At 42.0% G+C, this 19,469-nt stretch overlaps 1 protein-coding gene across 1 annotated transcript in view; it reads left to right on the forward strand.

The window, feature by feature from the left end:
• The window catches only part of TMEM132C (transmembrane protein 132C), a 310,090-nt gene that overhangs the window by 224,480 nt on the left and 66,141 nt on the right, over nucleotides 1–19,469 (forward strand). Inside the window, exon 4 of the mRNA XM_032791202.2 lies at nucleotides 7,954–8,137. Coding sequence (XP_032647093.1) covers nucleotides 7,954–8,137 — 184 coding nt within the window. The remainder of the gene's footprint in view (nucleotides 1–7,953; nucleotides 8,138–19,469) is intronic.

Genomic DNA, 19,469 nt, shown 5'->3' on the forward strand with positions numbered 1-19,469 from the left:
TCAGGGTCCGGTTGAACTAGGCACCGAGTAAGTCAGAGTAAGAGACGGCGCCTGCCCCACAAAGTTTACAATCTGCACAGTGAAAACAGACGAAGTGTGGGACAAAAGATTTAGTATTAACCCCAATGTATGGAGAGGGAAGGGGGTACAGAGGGCCAGATTTGTAAAGGTATTTAGGTGCTGAACACCCGCTGAAATCCATAAGAGTTAGGTACCTAAATACCTTTTGCAAATCTGGCCCTGAGAGATTAAGGGCCAGAGTCTCTGTTCTATTCCAGCCACTCTGTGCATTGTGAAAGGCACAAAGTGGTTGAATCTGGCCAGTTGAGAAGTCTTATGGCATAATGGAGCTCTCAGCTGGCATGATGTAGCACACTCACTCCTATGCTGACTGCCCTTCCCTCACTCTGGCACAGGGGGCATTTGGTGCACAGGGCAGAGTTCGCCTGCACTCCACCAATTCTCAGCTGCCACGTGGTTCCATAGGAGCCATTGCCAGCTGAGGGAGCTGAACCATGAAAATGAGGAAGATGTGTCTTACACCCTGCTGGCCCTCCAGAGGGCCCCTCTCTTGCACTGAGCAGATTTCAGTACAGCGGAGAACACGGGGCTAAGGGACAGACTTTTAATGGTGTCTCAGTTCTTAAAGATGCAGACAGCCTAGTGGGATCTTCAGAAGCACATAGGCATCTAACTCCCATTGGGTTCGACAGGAGTTAGGCATCTAGGTGCTTGTGAAAATCCACTGTGCACCTGTCTACATCTTTAGGCACAAAAATACCTTTAAAACTCTAGCCCTAAGTGGCTCGGCGAAGATCACTCAAGGAGTCTTTGGTAGCTCTGGGAACTGAAACTGAGATTTCCTGAGTACCAGTCCAGGCCATGTTTTATATTACAGTCTGAGATTTAAAGGAACAGATCCTGGTGAGCTAATCGAATTTACCTTTATCTAAGCAGCACTCTGAATTCAATTAAAAGCCTATATTGTCTGTTTAAAAATATATACTCTTATATATGCGGTTAGGTGTTTCTCAAGTTGTACATTAGATATTTTCCTTTAAACAGCTTCATACGTTCTTAAGACTGTAGTTTCTCATGAAAGTGTGTCCTCCCAAATCTGTTAATTATCCATTTCTTTCTGTCATTCAGTATTTTAGGGTTTAACAGATGAAGGTTAGCCTAATATTGTAAGATAAGAACTTAACACTCCTTCTTGTCTCCAGTAGCTGGTATGCTTTTAATTATTACATGCGCTCCATAGCTCTGCATGGGGATTACCTTTCTCACATGTCTTCTGAAGGAAATTGGTATTAAGCGCTTGTACTTCCTTTGCTGGTATACTTATGCAAAGAAGAACTAGGTGGTTCAGGGAATAGATAATGGTTTATGGAACCCTTCGCTTGTTCAAAGGCAGCCTGGGTTGATAGTGGTACATCTTTGTTGCTATTTGATGGCCTGTGTAAAAGTGAATTGATATGTCTCAGTCCAGTTCCTAATGGAAAGCAGTCCACGTAAATATTGCCTCACCATTAAACCCATGGCTGGTAACATACAACGTCTGATCTTGATCTCACTTCCACTGAAATCAATAAGTTTATAGCAGTGTAATTGCTCATGGTTTACGCTGATGTCAGGTCAGGGTGGGTCCATTGTATGGAACTCAGCTATCTGATATGGCCAAGAAAAGCAGACAATAGAAGAAAACAATTAGTTTTTCCACATCCAGTGTTGTTACATGGTCTATTTGTAACTGGCTAGAGAATTTGTAACAGTAATTGGTCAAACTCTGCCCTCACATCCCAGTGTAAATGCAGAGTAGCGCTATTGAGTTCAGTGGAGTAACTGTCCTTAAATGGGTGTAATTGAGAGCACAGTTTGGCGCCCAGATAGATCGTGTTTGGCCTTTCGGGGGAAAGGCAGGTCTCCTCTTTCTGAGCTGGTTGTGCTTTAGTCGTCTTAACCTCAAATATATTTAATGTCATGGGAAAAATCTATTAAATGTGCCAGTCTATTAAACCTCCGTTCAAGTGTTGGTCCGATCAATAGAAGGTGTTTGTTATCTAAATGAGCAATAGAAGGCGAGTCACTTAACCACCTTCTCATGAGCTTCACTTGGCTGGATTTTTGCAGTTCAGCATGAGGCTAGGGCAGCATCAGGCTGTGCTGCCCCAGGAGCCGACCAGGCACTACATTGTGACTTACAGGCTATGTCTGCCCTGGGCTGTGGGGGTGTGATTCCCAGCCTGATTAGATGTACCCACAGCGCCATGTTAAACATAGCAGTGAGGTCATGGTAGCACAGGCATGCAGCAGCATTTACTAGCAGCCCCAAATATATACCTCCAGGCAGGCTTGTACTTGGCGCAACTAGCTGCTCCTGGGGAGTCAGACCAAGACGCTACCACAATCTAGCCTATTTTGAGAGTGTGGTAGCACTGGACAGAACTAATGGAGCAGAACAGGAAGCAGTTTTCTCATCCCATCAAAATTTGAGATTTCAGACATTTTTCCCATCCCAAAACAGGACGAAAAATCAAACATTTTTGCAAACTGATCATCCCAAAAAACAAAAAAAATTGTGCGTTGGGTCAGTTAAACATTTTGGTTTGGTAATTTCAAAGCGTTTTGTTTTTTGATCTGACCTTCTAAAAACTCTTTTTTAGTGTAAATTAACTCAAATTTCAGATAAGTCATTTTGAGTTAAAAAAAATCCAAAATTTTCCTTTTGAAAATGTTGAAACAGGATGTTTTGACAATTTTGAAACTTTTTTCAAAACTCTTTTTTGAATAGGGGAAAATTCATCAATACTAGTCCTTTCCTGAGAACTGTTTCACTTACAACAAATTGACAATTTCTGATGAAAAAACATTTTGATGGAAAATTCCTCTAAGAACAACTCATTTATGAGAAGAGAAGTTTTCTCACTTTTCCATCCTTAAAGAAAGAAAAGGTTTTATTTCAGGCACAGATTGTTGTCTCTTACATCCAGGATAAGGAACGTAGAACTAAACAGAGGAGCTTCCATCTTCATCTCTTGACGAAAATGGTACTTTAAGGAATTTTCCACAGATGTACTAACCCCATGTAAACAATGAGTCTAGCTGGCTGGTTTGCCAAGAGGCATTTCACTGTCAAGCCGGACAGTCTGGTTGAGGGAATACACGTCAGCTGCAATCTCTGCACTCTAGCCCTGTAGAATTTACTTAAAATCACTGTGTCAGAGCAGTGAATAATCTAATATTTTAGCATGAGTCTCCCACACTACAGCATTGCCAACTCGAACAATCTGATCAAAAGTGTTGCAATATTTGTTGTTCTTAAAGTCCCCGCTTTTGAAGTCATGTGATTACATGAAAATCTCAGCTTTCATTTAAAGAAAAAAAATTACCTTGTCTGTAGAGTAAAGCTGAAAAATGTAATCATAAAGGTTCAAAAAGCAGAAGGCAAATAAAAAAGACCCAACATTTATTTTATTTTCTACATTTCCTTTATTTTAAGCTAATCTCATGCTTTTGCAGCCCCTGACTCATGATTTCTGAGGCTCAAAACAAACTCCACACCTGAAAACAACTAGTTTTGAGAAAGTTCCCTCTTTTTCACTTCAAGAGCAGAAGAGATTTCACTTTGTAACCCAAAGGATTTATGTCTTTTAAATGGTGTATTTCCATTTAAGTGATGACCCTAGCAGTGTTTTATTGAGAGTGTCAAAATAAACAGCATGGGAGATGCTAATGAGGCACGATCGTTGGCTTTAGTGTTAAATTGTACATCATTTTTTCCCCTCTGTTTTCTTCTGCTCTTTTTTAGGCTCTTTCAGAGGTTTCCGAGCATTATTTTCAGAAACCAATTGACGGGGCTTTTCTATTAGCATGCACTTTTATTGCCTGAGCATTTTTGGGACTGGCTCTGCCACTCTTCACGAGCTACTCTGTATTACTCAGTACATTGTGAGTCATTGAAATTGTGTAGAGTAAGGTGCTACTCAACATGAGTTAAGGTGGAAAAATCAGGTCTTTTATGTTGCTGAAGGATATTCATTGGATTTCTTATATGATTTAGCAAGTGTGACTCTTCATTAAGATGTCACTGTCAAACCAGATAGCAGTGGAGAGCAAAGAGATTACTAAATTAGGTTTTCAGTAGTTCAAAAAATCCTTTGGTTCTTCTGAGATTTTCAGTAAAAATATATTTGAGCTAAAGATGGGTATTTTTTTTTTTTTAGTACAGGGTTCTTTAAATTTATCTTTGAGGGTCACTGCAGTAAATCGGAACTATTGATTTAGCAGGTAGCTGTTCTTAGAATCACTCATTTAAGAGTTAAAATTCCTGCGTTACTCAGAGCAATAACTCAAGACTTTGAAAATCACTCATCAAGGACTGCCAGTTCATGCTTATAGACAGGCATTCAACAAAGATTTCAGTTTGTTTATGGATCTTACGTCAGCTGCGTTCTCTACCCTGGCAGACAAATGTGTTGCCTCTCTTGCCCTACTTACTTATTATCTGACTTATCCGGCCCACTGCTCTGTAACAGCCTCTCCAGCATTGTGTTGGCCTCGAGTGCTGCTGTCTTCAGTTGAACCCTGGCTATGCTTGGCCGGAGCAGGCTGTTAAACCAGACCACACTTGATGTTTTATCTATTGCTTGACCTTTCCAGTGAAGCTGAAGCTACTATGGACTCCTTGCTCCAATGGTGTCATTCAAAACATGGATCCACCCCCGCCAGCAATGCTGTCTCTGGGTCGCGTTTACACAGCATGTTGCTTTCAACTTCCTGGTCTGCAGAGGGATTTCTTCTGCCCATCAGAATTAAACAGCTACTGATTTGAGCAGTATTATTTCTCTACGCTAGATAGACTCCAGCTAAGGGGCAATATTTCTCAAAGCAGCAAGGGTTTGATTGATTAATATATGGTTCCTAATCCTAGTTATCGTACATCACTTGCTAATTGAATTCACTTCACCCGAGACGCAAAAATCAGCTTTTGGTCCATAGTGAATATGATGTGCTGAATTGTATGGCAGAGTTTCTCCTGAGTCTTTCTTTTCCTTCTCTTCACCTTCTATATGTTTTTAATTATTCTTATAGAAACAAACCAGTTCTCCAGCTCCTAAAATCTTGTTTCTCAGTGGCACATACAGCCTGGTTCCTCCTGGCTGTCAGGGGATAGAGACTTAGCATTAAGACTAGACCAGTGGTAAATTATTAACCCCACCACCGTCAAGGTGGATCAGCTGCTCTGGCCAGTGAGCTCTGGATATGGCACAGTGTCTTCACCCGTTCCCTTCTCCTCCCACTCTGCCTAAACATTACCCATCCGCTCCAGAGAGAATATAACTCGGTGCTTACTCCTGTGCACCCAGACCCAAGGTCTGGGTAGCCTGCATAGTGCTGCAAAGGGACTTCTTACTGTCTTGTCCAAGTTACACTCAAGCCCTGAATAACGGATGTATTTACTGCTCCGAATGAATGCATGGAGTGAACTGGTCCAGAGGAATTCTCACTCCAACCAAATCAGACTCCTACTCCAACCCCTGAGCACTTCTTTAGAAGCTCCCCCTGCAACAAGCTGCATTTGCAATCACACTGTGCTGGGTACATTAGAAAAGTTTTATAATTACTTGCTGTTCTGGCTGCTGAGCAGTTCTAAATGCCAGACATTAAGGAATTGCTGTTTCAGTCAGTGAGCAAGCTCTGAACATTAAACGTGTTTCACGAGATTTTCTTCTTTTTCCTAGCCATTACACATCTTGGAAGGCTTTTTTTTTCTTCAGGTGGCTGCTTTCCCAGCTGTTGATCATCTCTGTCTCTCCTATATGAAAGAGAAAAAGGAAACCAATGATGATGATGCAGTATGAAGGTTTTATCGGCGTCAGTTTGAGATGGGTCTGTTACTCACCCGTGGAGGAGCTATAAGTGAATTACTCAGATCAACCCAAGCAAGTGCCAATAAAACCTTTCTACTGTACCGCATGTGTTCCAGGATACAGTATGCTACACATTTTACAGACAAAAATATTTTAGCAATGTTTTAGAGAGCTGCTAAAAATGCAGTTTTTTATATCCTACCACCACTGAAGCCAGGCACCTGTGCGTGACTCCAAGGGATAGGGAAATGATAATCGGAGATTTTCAAAGATCCTTAATGAGAAGTGGTGGTCAAATCTCAGGGGTGTTTTTGCAAATTTCAACTGTAAGTAATGTATCTTAGAAATCTCTACACATTACCTAGCATATCTCTAATAAACAGATTAGAACTGGATTTTAAGGCTCATTATCTAGAGGCCATTTAAGACTAGAAGTAAGTGCTGTAATTTCCATTGGAAACATGTGACCCATCCCTTTCCAGTTGCACTGGACAAGATGCCCCAGTGGTTAGTAAGGGACTTGGAAAAGTTTAGGTTCAGTTCCTTGCTCTACCACAGACTTCCTATGTGATCTTGGGCAAGTCAGTCAGCATTGCTGTGCCTCAATTTCCCATCCGTGACATTGGGATAATAGCACTTCCCATGTGAGCATGAATACATGAAAGATTGTGAGGTGCTCAGATACTACAGAATGGAAACTATTGAAGTACCTTAGATTCTAGATCACCCCTGTCCAGAAGACCCGGATTACACCATTTGGCTGGCTCGACATTTTTGTTGTGGTATTTAATACTGCATATTTTACATCTGCTCACAGGCTATTTAAAGAGGTCTTCAGCCTTCCTGATCAGGGCAGCTCTGCTGTCGTATATTGTGACTCAGTGTAGTTCTGAAGCTGTGCTAGAATTTGTTCTCTGTGGAACACACCTGAAAACTCTGGGATTGTCAATCATATGTACAAGCTTTGTCAGTTTCTAAGCATCAGACCTAGAAATGGTGAGAATAATACCTTCCCAGGTACAATTAATCTAAGGCATAATGGTGTCTTTAACAGCTACATGAACTCAATAGCTCAGATGATCCAGGTGTCTTTGCGTATAATCATGCCTTCAAATAAATTACAAGTTCAATCCAATATGTTTTCCTTTTGGTATGTTCCACAAGTGCATAAACCAGAGTTATCACAGTTGCCATATATTTATAAGCAATAAGATTTATTTAGTAGGAACTCTTCAAATGGAAATGGGCTGACCTTGAGTTATGAACTGCTCCACCTATACATCCATCACATTATCCCACGAAATCACTATCTCAAAAATGCATTAAAGAAAGTATACGCACGTCATACAAGTGTCTCTGTTTCTCTCTTTCAAGTGAGGAAGCTTTTATACTAAGTAAAGGCATTTAAAACATTAGCTAATATGAAGACTTTTCTGACTAAGCCATCCAAAGGATAATCCACCATTGAAACAATAATTTGGATGGAAAGGGTTTTACTTTTAAAATAATCATACAAACTACCTTCACAAAGTGTAACTTAAAGAATAAAAAATGGCTTAAATAACCTCTTGAATCTTCCTGTTTTACCATATTAGGTCTTTTCTTGTCTTATGTTGACTCCGTGTCTCAGTTAATGACTTTAAATTGAGTTTCATTGTGAACAATTCATATAGTTATAATGATTCACTTTGAGATAGATAACATTGGGTTTGGCTCTGTTCTCACCTGCACCAGTTTGACTGGAATATCTTCATCTACTTCTTTATTGATACTCCTGCCTATACTAATGTACAAAATAAGAGAATCAGACTCACTGTTGGGATCGAATCACATTTGCAAAATTATAAAAATACACAGTTGAGTAAACATCTTTGCTTATATCATACACCTCATCCTGGATCAAGGTAACGTGAGGAACTCTACCTCACTATTCTTAACCTTGGTGGGAAGCACATTTTGAATAATTCTTGTTTACAAAAGGTTTGTTGTACAAATATCTACATTTTCCAGTAGTTAATATGATTCATTTGCCCTCCTAAATCACTATAATATCTCTCCCCTTTCCCTTTTTTCATCTTTCCAGAAGTAACAGTTTATTCAGTGAAGTCGTGCAGATGAACTTTGAAATAGCCAGTTTCAGCAGCCTTTCCGGAACACAGCCAATCACGTGGCAGGTGGAATACCCTCGGAAGGGGACAACGGACATAGCCCTCTCTGAAATCTTCATCTGCCAGAAGGACCTGGTAGGAATAGTTCCACTAGCAATGGTAAGAGATTCTCTGGAAAGCATGGTGCTCTGTCCCATCTTTAAATGACTGTCATTCTGTGAAGGTACAAAGCAGCCCTTGAGACCGATCGGCAAAGAGGTGGTCTCTGCCCACTAGATAATCAGAGAAGAATTCTTTTCTGAGATCGGCATGGCACTACTCCGCCTTGGTATAATAATACTCTCCCTATGTGTTGGAATCTCTGTTGATGTCAGTTGGATATCCTTTTTTTATAGGAGCAATAAGCACTTGCCAGAATCACATACTCGTTTCATTGTGCGTGCAAATCATGCAATTTAGATTAACTGCCCATGCACACACACACAAAAGATGCTGCCCCTTTAAAAAAAAAAAGTCTGGTCCTTACCCTTTAAACCTTGAGTTCCCCTGTTTTAAACTGTTCTTTCACAATTCCCTCTAGACTAACAGTTGAGAATAGAGGGCAAAATATACTTGCTGGTCACTTTTTAATTTTTCCATTAAGTGCTATAGGGTTTGATCATAAAAACGGCCATACTGGGTCAGAACAAAGGTCCATCTAGCCCAGTATCCTGTCTTCTGACAGTGGCCAATGCCGGGTGCCCGAGAGGGAATGAACAGAACAGGTAATCATCAAGTGATCCATCCCCTGTTGCCCATTCCCAGCTTCCGGCAAACAGAGGCTAGGGACACTGACAGCTCTTGGGGGTACTTACCAACTGCAACTCCTGTTAAGAAATGGGAGTTGAAAGTGCTCAGTATTTAGCAAGATGAAGCCTAGACTAATTAGCTGGCTGTTCCCTAGCACCATAAAGGCAGGGGCGACTCTAGGTATTTTGCCGCCCCAAGCACATCAGGGAGGCTGCCTTCAGTGGCTTGCCTGTGGGAGGTCCCTGGTCCCGCGGATTCGGCAGCATGCCTGCGGGAGGTCTGCCGAAGCCGCAGGACCAGCGGACCCTCCGCAGGCGTGCCGCCGAAGTCAACCTGCCTGCTGCCCTCACGGCGACCAGCAGAGCGCCCCTCACGGCTTGCTGCCCCAAGCACACGCTTGGCGTGCTGGTGCCTGGAGCCACCCCGGATAAAGCACTCTGGTTTTAGGGAGAGAACAGAAAGTATCTTTAAAAGAAAGAAAAGTCCCTTGGTCTGTTTGGAAAATCCTTGGAAAAGAGTCTGTTCTGAACAAATTTTGCTTCCTTTGGTGGGGGATTTTTTCCTCTTGTTAATTAAAAAAAAAAAAAAAGTCCTGCTCCCATTGAAGTCAATGTGTGTGTGTAAACTCCTCAAGCTGGAGCAGCCCCAATGATATTTAGGCGAAAACAAGATGTTTGCCAAAATTAAAGGACCAATGAAGATTTTAATACTGAAAGATACTTTCCGTTGATGGTTTTTATTAGTGAAATTTTGGCCCTCTTTTATTTATTATATTGTTACATGTTTTTGCCTTTTATCTGGTAATATTGTCATGTGCTAGATAACTGGGGAAGAATTATTTTTTTGCGATTAGTACGGCAGTTCTCAACTTACACGCTATGTCAGTGGAACGCCTGCCGATATCCTTGGGAGATTTACTTCCATGGATCCTGCTCCAAGGTTCATTGAAGTCAGTAGAGAGCTGTGTTCTTCAGAACTGGGCTGAGAGAGAAATGTTGCCTTCGATTACCTGTAGAGCTAAATATGGCAATAAATATTACATCCGCAGTCCTGTAAAGACTTAAGCACATACTTAAGACAGCTTCTTCGGATCAGATTCTGGCCTTAGGGAGATTCATTCAATGCTTCCAATGAAGCTACATATGTCTGTCTTCTGGCAGAATTTACCACCCCTTCCCTTTCTATTTTTTAAAGAATCCATTGGCTCTGGCTCTGTATTTCATGCCTGATCTATTTTTATACATAGTTACTAAGGCAAGATACAGATGGACGTGCACATGTCTCTGAGAGATTAAAATGCGTTCTTTTATGTTGGTTTCTCTCGCGGCCTGAGTCCCAATTTAGTGAAACCTGGGGTGGACAGGGAATACGGGATGAAGCCCTGGATGTACCAATGGCAGCACTGGCGAGCATTATGATGTTTGCAAGGGATTTAAAAGACAAAATTATACCTTAAAACCCTTCACTTTGCAAAGGTTCCTTGTGTGTGTCCGTTTCTCTGGTGTACCTTGTGATAACACTTGGCAGCAGCAATAACACGTTGTGCTAATAGAATCTAACTGGATGAGATGCCAATACAAAATTGGCTTTGCTGGCGGGATATTAGTAGATAAAAGGAATTTTCACAGTTTTCTGTTAGCTAACACTGCAGCTCCAGCCAGGTTACTTTCTTCATTTAAACGTTAATCTCCAGCAGAGCTGATTACCTGGCAATTCTCTTGTTCAGAAGTAAAGAGAGACACAAAAAGAGAGAGTGTGATGCTGTGTCTGCTGAGAAGTTGTACTTCACTGTCCCTCTCAGCAACAAACTGTAAAGCATGTGCCCATCTCCCGCATAAAACCTAGGTCCTGGTGTTCTTTGGCAAGTATTTTTCTTCAATAATTTGGAGGAAAAAGTATTGCAAATAAATAGACCAGATCAATTTCGACATGAATTGTGTCCAGATAGCAAAACTGCGTCTTTCAGAATTATGTCGTTGGAGAAGGGAACTTTAAGAAGGAATCTTTGCAGTTACAAACACAGGTCAGTGTGGACCAGTGGTTAGGCCACCAGTTTGGAACTGAGAACATCTGACTTCTTGTCCTGACTCTGTGACTGGCCTGCTGTGTGAGCTAGGAAAATCTGTACTTCTGTTTCCCCTCCCATCCTTTTTCTATTTAGATTATAAGGGCTGGGACTGTATCATACTATGTGTTTCTACAGTGCCTAGCACAATCTCATTTGAGGCCTCTAGGTACAACCATAATAAAGGTAATACAAACAATTACAGTTATTTTTCAAGATGATTACCAGGTAGAGTAAAATAATATAAAATATATATATGGATTAACAAGAGATGTTAAAAAACGTATATCTATCTGTAGATGTATATCTAGAGAGAAACTTAATGTGAGGACAGTCCCATCCATTAGCTGGGTAAAATTTGTGTTCCAGCTCTCTAGAGCAGCAAGTGGATTATGTTGGCATAAGATAACAGACAACATAAAAAACACCAGATGCAAGGAAGGCAGAAGGAAAAATAAGTATCAGGAAGCTGGAAACAACAAATCTTTGTTGGGATAAATATAAGCCCAGGATCACAGAAGTGGAGTGTCTCTCACATGAGCTGTTCAAATGCTAGACTAAAACTTACAAAGCTGAAAAGATCACACATTCATATTATCCTCTTTCTAATTATTTTAAAAATAGGAGAGACGTGGGGAAAAGAAGAATTGGGTTTTTTAGGATTAGAGCAGCTGCAGCTCTGGTATAATGGAACAGAAGAGATTAAAGAATTGACATTGTCAGAAAGAACTGAACCTACAATATCAACATAGCCATGTAGGTCAGGGTTCAGTGCAGCAGGTGGCCACCACCATAATCCACCGTGTGGTTATTCCATTTAGGATGAGGCACAGCTTGTGGGAGGGTAATAGGCATTCCTGGCAAACTGCAGACAGGCCAGAAGCTCTGGCAACCTTGCTCCTCAATTTTCTTTCCATACCTTGGGAGAGCAGAGGACAATCCAGAATGACCCATTGCTAACAGGAAACAATACAACCCAGCTCTTCTGTAGCACTCGCCATCCATTGATCTCAAAGTGCTTTACAGAGGAGGTCAGTACCACTATCCCCATTGTACAGATGGAGAAATGGAAGCACCGGGAGGTGAAGTGACTTGCCCCAGATCACCCAGTGGATGTTGATAAGTGGCTCTGAGCCGCTAAGTGTTCCCATTTTTGATACAGTTCTTCCTTGCCGAAATTCTGCTTTCAGTTCCACAGGTAGCACCATTGATTTCACTGGGATTTCTCCAGATTAACACTGGTGTAACGGAGACAAAAATGGGTCACTTATTGATGTTTTTTAAAGATCTGGTTGAATTTTTCTTTTTAAAAAAAAAAGGTTGAGGAAAAGTGGACTTCTTTTTTTTTTTTTTTTTTTTTTTTTTTTTTACATTTCTATTGCAGCTCTGAGGTTTTTCAATAAAAAATTCAAAAGCAGAAAAAAATCTTGGGTTTTGAAAATCAAAAAAGTTTGGCTTTTGATTTTCAAAAAATGAATTTTTAGTTTTTTAATATAGAAAAACAAAAATCTGTATTAAAAAATAGAAAGAAATTATTTTTTCCCACAGAAAGCACTTATCACCTTCCAACCAGCTGTATTTTTTTCGTGGTTTTTACCCTCAGTCATCCAGGGCCACCCAGAGGATTCAGGGGGCCTGGGGCAAAGCAATTTTGGGGGCCCCTTCCATAAAAAAATTGCAATACTATATTCTCGTGGGGGCCCCTGTGGGGCCCAGGGCAAATTGCCCCACTTGCTCCCCTCCACGGGCAGACCTGGGAAAAATAAACATTCCACAATCTCCAGCACAAATCCAAGTTTAGAAATCTTAAGGTAATCCACTGGTTCTCAAGCATAAGCTAGCACTAAAAGCACGAAAGCTCATTGAAAGGGTGGACAAATATTTTCCATCAAAACTTTTTTTGCGATCCAAAACTAGGCGTTTTTAAAAGCAAAAATAATCATGGACATGTCTGTTTCCATTCAAATTTGTTGTGTTTTTTTTAATTAAAAGCTGAAATTCGTCTGCCAAAGACTGACCATGGTTTCGCGTTTCAGAACTGTGTGGCAAATTTTTGCTGCATGCTGGTTGATTGTTTAAGAAACAATAAAAAAATTCTGCTTAAAAAAAAATTCCAAAACTTTTGAACCACCGTCAGCTTGTGACCAAATGCCTTGAGCCCATCCACTCAGAGATCTTTTCCAGGTTTCTGATCACTGCTGCTCCTTGACTCATATCCATAACTTTGGCTCATTTAGGTGTAGAACATACGAGAAAGCATATTGGGTCAAACCAAAGGTCCATCCAGCCCAGATCTGATCTACTGACAATGGCCCAATGCCAGTGCCCATGAGGAGTGAACCTAACAGGTAATGAATCAAGTGATCTTCTCTGCCATCCGATCAACCCTCTGACAAATAGAGGCCTAGGGAACACATTCTTACCCATCTGGCTATAGCCATTTAGGACTTTAAACTCCATGCATTTTCTGTTTCCTAGAGACTGGCTCCATGGTCCTCAAAACTGGAGATGTTACTGTGGTGTTGTCCTTAGCATAAGCTTATGCCATACTCCACGAACTGAGCATTTAAGCTTGTTCCAGAATCTGGGATGACCTATGTTGTGAAAACTGAAACTGCTCAAAATAGCAATGCATGTGAATGGACACTACGGTGCTAAATTAAATTAACCCGGGGTTCTAATGTGGAAGTTTGGGACCCCGCGGGTGGTCATGTAGGTTATTACAGGGGTCGCCGAGCTGTCAGCCCCCCTCAAACCCGCTTTGCCTCCCAGCATTTAATAATAGTGTTAAAATACTATAAAAAGTGTTTTCAATTTATAGGGAGGAAGGTCACTACTCAATGTTTGCTATGTGAAAGGCGTCACAGGAAAAACGTTTGTGAAACCATTGAATTAACCCCCTCTGGAAGCCTCAGGGAATGCAGGGGAGGTGGGTGGGGTCCCATTGGTAGGGCTGGGAAGGATTGCTCTTTTATTGTGATCCTTCCTCCAGCTAATTTTAAATGAACTACCTCCCCTGACATGAATCTCCTTATGGCACCTGAAATATAAATATTGAACTATAATTTGGCATTTGAGAATGAAGGGATGGTAGCCCTAATGGAAAACCTAACAGCTTGGCTCTTCTGCAAGCCTCAAACTGCTGAATGAGCTTTAGGGCAGGGAAGGCTGTGCCTCCCAAACAGCCTGGCCCTGCCCCCTATCCGACCCCCACCCACTTCCTGCCCTTCTCCGACTGCCCTCCTCAGAATCCCCGACCCATCCTGCTCCTTGTCCCCTCACTGTCCCCTAGAAACCCCACCCAACCACCACCCCGGGACCCCACCCCTGTCCCCTGACTACCCCGACCTCTATCCACCTCCACCCCCACTGAGTCCTGACAAACCCCCCGAACACCCACAATCCAACCCACCCGTTCCCTGTCCCCTGACCGCCCCCCCACCTCTGTCCCCTCCCTGACTGGCCCCAAGACTCCCTGCCCCAGCTCACTCAGAGCTTAGCGCGCTCCCGAACAGCTGCAGCGCGCCTCCTGCCGGCCTCCTGAGCTCCTTCCGCTCAGCCCGGAGCTCCCAGCCCCGCCCCCTGACCATGCGGCTCTGAGCGGGTCAGAGCTCAGGAGGCGCGCCGGATGGACGCTACAGCGCCGTGCGGGAACGCTGCTTGTTTCGCTGAGGCTCCAGAAGAGGGGCGGAGGTGGGAGCCTCGGTCGTTCTCTTGGGGGCACTTGCGGAGCCCGGAGCCTGGGGCAAATTGCCCCACTTGCCTCCCCCGGGCGGCCCTGCAGTCATCAAGAATGCTTACTAAATGATTACCACTGGGGACATTGTATCAAAAGGCATCCCCAGTCAGCCTTTGCACTACCAAAAGCTTAAATCTGCTACTTGGAAAATAACTTGTCATTGTGCTAAAGTATCAGTGCACTCCGAGACATTCGTTTTTCATTCTGGGACATGTGAAGTTGACGAGGATGTATTTGCTTCTCACTCAAAATGTAAGACAAGAAACAGTGGGGATAGGTTTCCATCATGGTGCAGGAAGGGTAGTAAAAGCCTTATAAAATTAATTAGACAGTAGGGCGTGTGAGAGAGAGAGAAAAAGATTTCCCGTCAAAATAAAAAATATGCACCACAATTTATAGAAAAGAGCCATCTTGCAAAGATTTAACTCTCTACTATAAAACTGATGTCTGAGAAGAGTTGTGTTCTGTTTAAGCAGTTCTGATTTGATATTGCTTATTCCTGGATCAATTAGAAAAGTGTCTTCATAGGAGTTTGATTAATTGTCTGCTAAGCTGCTTTTGAAAACCTCTTCAATTAATCACAACTTACCTTAGAGCTTGCCAATTAAGGTGTACTGAGTTGCACAGCTTACTTTCCACAGCCTCCTCAAATTTCTACCCTATCATGAGCAAATGCAGCCAGCTGTATTGATTTTTGCCACCTAATGAGATAAAAAACAAAAAATCTCCAACTCATTCACCTTTGTGGTGCACGCACGCACATACACACACACACACACACACACACACACTCCCATTTCATTATGAAGCCTCAATATTTATGTGCAGTTCAACACTAAACCAAGAGATAGAAGCTTGTACAAGAGAGTATTAATGGGACAACTCCAATTGATTAAACAATTGTATTTAAGAAGCATTTCTCCTACTAAGAAGTCACGGTGGGACAGGTCCAACAGCAGAACCATGCACATGTTGACTGCTCAGTTGATACCTAAACCAATAAAGCAACATCAGCATTATAGTAGACCTCTTTCCTGTAAGATAGCTTACCAGTTCTTGTAGAAAATTCACCTTGAAGTCACAGAAAGACCAGTGCAAGACTTTCTGAACCTCATGCAAGTGGCATAGAAGAGTTGCAGCTAAGAAAGCAGCCCATAAAATATAACAGTGGCAGTGGAGCACCCTGACTTTGAGTCACGGAGATGAAATCCTTCTCTATACTTCACCTGCATAAAATCCAGCTATTCAAAGTGGTGAAGGCACTGGGTTCTATGCTGGCTCATGCTCCAGGCTCCTTGTGTCATCTTGGGCAGTTGTGTAACTTTTGTCCTTTACATACTTCCATCTGTAAAATGGGGATGACACCAAACAAACAGTAGGTCCATATGTGTTTGTAACCTGGGATGGGATGTGCTATGCACATGTGGAGAATTATTATATTTTTCTATTTTGATTTATTTTTGCTGCTTCAGGTAGGATTTCAGTGACACTGATGCCTGGTGTATCCTTCCCTTTGTTTAATAGCATCCTGTAAGCCACTGGTTATCTCCAGCTCAGGGGAATATGCTTTTGTGTCACACAGATGGTATGTGTGCATGACAAATCAGCCTCTGGGTAGCAGTAATGCATAAATGAGGTTCATTTTTGCTTAGCATCACTCAGTATAGCTCCATACCTACTGTAACTGTGTTCCATGATCCTACATTGTTTCACTGAGAAAGACCTGTATTTGCCTTTGTAATTGAGTATATGGTAGGTTGTGGAATGCCCATTGTTGGAGGTTTTTAAGAACAGCTTGGACAAACACCCTTCAGGGATGATCTGGGGTTACTTAGTTCCGCCTCAGCACAGGGGGCTGGACTAGATGAGCTCTCTAGCTCTCTTCCAGCCCTGCATTGCTATGATTCTGTATTGAAGATTCTCTCATGAGAGCGAGTGGCCATACATTCAGAATGCAGAGCTGTGAACCTTAGCCCAATCTAAAAACATGCTTTGCAATTTTCATGCATGTTTAACTTTTTTCACCAGAAAGCAAAGGTCATCAGGAATCTGTAGCCCACAAATTAAATGAATTTATCCCCAGGTTGCTCTCTATTGGATAATAGTCTCATCACAAAGGAGCCACACAAACTTATAGGGTGACCAGACAGCAAGTGAGGGGTAATAGGTGCCTATATAAGAAAAAGCCTCAAATATCGGGACTGTCCCTATAAAATAAGGACATCTGGTCACCCTACAAACCTATGACTTCACACTGTGAGGTCCTCCCTCCTTTCATTGATCTCCAAGCCAAGGTAACAGATGCAGAAGGACGTCTCCTTCCTGTTAGCCACAAAGAAATGGATGAAGAAGATATGAGGAGCCACACAGTTCAGGAGTTCTTCCGGATATGTGAAGATATCTAAACAAATTCGTTTTCTAATTTGCTGCATACAAATGAACCAACAAATATGTACCGTGCTGAACTTTTCTTCAACTGAACAAATATTTTCCCAGTTGAGTGGAATGATGAATGAGGCAAAACATACATTTCGATTTGAAGGAAATATAGTTGATGTAAAAAATTATCTTGGCTATTTTGTAACAGGATATGTATTTTTTAAAGTAAAGTTATGTTGTAACTGGAACTGGGTAAATTAAATATGAAGGGCCAAACTCTGTAACCTACCCATCCCACCTTTGTTCTGACAGTGTGGGTTGAACTTGGGACCTCCAGTAGTAAAAACTCCTGAGCTTTTTACCAGTTAAACTACAAAGGTAAGTCTTTTAGGAGAGAGCAGTAACAGGTTTAAGAGTCTATCATATGATCCTCCCAACAAAGAGGGACTAAATTGAGGTTAAGACCCACATCACTTGCAGATAGGGTGACCAGATGTCCCGATTTTATAGGGACAGTCCCGATTTTTGGGTCTTGTTCTTATATTGGTGCCTATTACCCCCCACCCTCTCCCAATTTTTCACATTTGCTGTCTGGTCACCCTATTTACAGACCTGAAACCCCATTGAAAACAGTGGCATTGCACTGGTTTAAGTGACGCCAGAATTTGCTTGCTTACTGTCTAGATTTACACTGATACAATTTCCACTAAAGACAGTAGCATTGCTCTAATTTTATACCAGAGTAACTGAGACCAGATTCTGACCCAAAGGATCTGCTTGTGAATTGTCCATGTCAAATACAGCGTTGAAAGCTGTTTCAGTTAAAGAAGCTGTCCGCTGTCAGTCACTGTTGATTTGGTCCGTTTGTTCAAAGCAGGGTCCTTTGTTACCTGCCCTACAGAAGACAAAAGCAACAGAAGGATAAGATGTGTGCATTGATCCCAAATTGATCAGAAGCCACAGACAGAAATGAAAAGAATTCAAAATGGCTCAATTTGACTGTGTCTTTGTTAATGTATCTGTCCATTAGAGCCAGTCATTGAACTTTTGCCTCTGGCCTGTGTTTTCTTTCTCTTTAGTACTGTCATGTTCAGTTCCCCCTTTTGAGGGGAATAAGGATGGATCAATAAAGCTAACCCAGATGGTTGGGCTTCATTTTTCCATTGGATCAGGTTGCATGTCATGTTCCATGCAGCACAACAGTATATGATTTTCCTTTTTTCTTCCACCCCATCTCCTAACAACCTCTATTGAATGGATTACTTTGGGATTTTCTAAGAGCCAAGGAGAGACAGGGTCAGCAGGCTTCCAGATGAGTAAAGTATTCTATGTGTAAAGTGTGCTATTTAGGGAACTCTTGGTTTTCCTTGCCAATTTTTCTTGCTGTATTAGAGAGAGATTGATGAGAGACTTAGGATGTATGTTTCTCTGCCTTGACAAGTGGGAGCTCCAATAACAAACGATGAAGCAGCTAAAATGTCCTTTGAGATTTTCAGTGACTTTACTATTTATTGTTTGTATTACGATAGTGCCTAGGAATGCCAATCAAGGATCAGGGCCCCATTGTGCTAGGCACTGTACAGACAAATAACCAAAAAAACCATCCCTACCTGCCCCAGAGAGGTCAAAATCTGCAGTGTCAGACTGGGATGAAATGTGATGTGGTGGTGTAGCAAGTTCAACGTTCCTGTTGTTTGGAGATCTGATTTTTGCCTTGCCACTATTAGGTTATCTTGATCTCACTTTCAACTGATTGACATCCCATGAGAGCCAAGAATTTGGGGCTCCCTCTAAGCAGTGGCCTAGGGACACAACAACCTCCCCAGCCCCCTTAAAGATTTTTTTAAGCCATGGTTTATATCTGAAAAGACAGCTGATTAAAAAGCCTGACCAGTCAATACAGCCCCATGGACAACTTCACAGCTGCCACATGTGCATGAGCACAGACTGTGGAGAGGCCCCATAATAAGCCAGTTCAAAAGTTTACTCTGGACCCGTATGATAATGCTTGAAAAGGGCATTCCAGAGCTATGTATTTTGACGCGTAGCTGCCAAGTACCATATTTGCCATATGTACCCACAGTTACTGCCTCCTCGGCCAGATTGGGTGCAAAGGAGCATTTCTCAGTAAGAGCAAGGGACCGATTTCAATGGCTGATCGTCTGCTGAAGCTTGCAACTGACACAGAACTGGAATTCACAGGCAGAGACATTACTAAACTATAAGGCTATCACACCTGCTGGGCAATTAAGAATCCCCAAGATAAAGCTCAGCCCATAAGCTTCCCCATGAGACTGTTGCAGAGGCAGAACCAAGATTTTTCCAAGGGGTCTTGTGGCATTATGACAGACAGCAGTCTCCAAAGGCTACCTATGGTTTTGACATTGGTGGTAGCAACTGTTTACTGAATACATTGCACCTCTATAGCACCTTTCACCTAAAGCACTGTGTAAACAGTGCTCACTAAATAAGTCTCATAACATTCCTGCGCTGTTATATTTATTTTACAACTGGGGAAA

Source organism: Chelonoidis abingdonii, chromosome 22 (genome assembly GCF_003597395.2).
Source record: "Chelonoidis abingdonii isolate Lonesome George chromosome 22, CheloAbing_2.0, whole genome shotgun sequence".
Lineage (NCBI taxonomy): Eukaryota > Metazoa > Chordata > Testudines > Testudinidae > Chelonoidis > Chelonoidis abingdonii.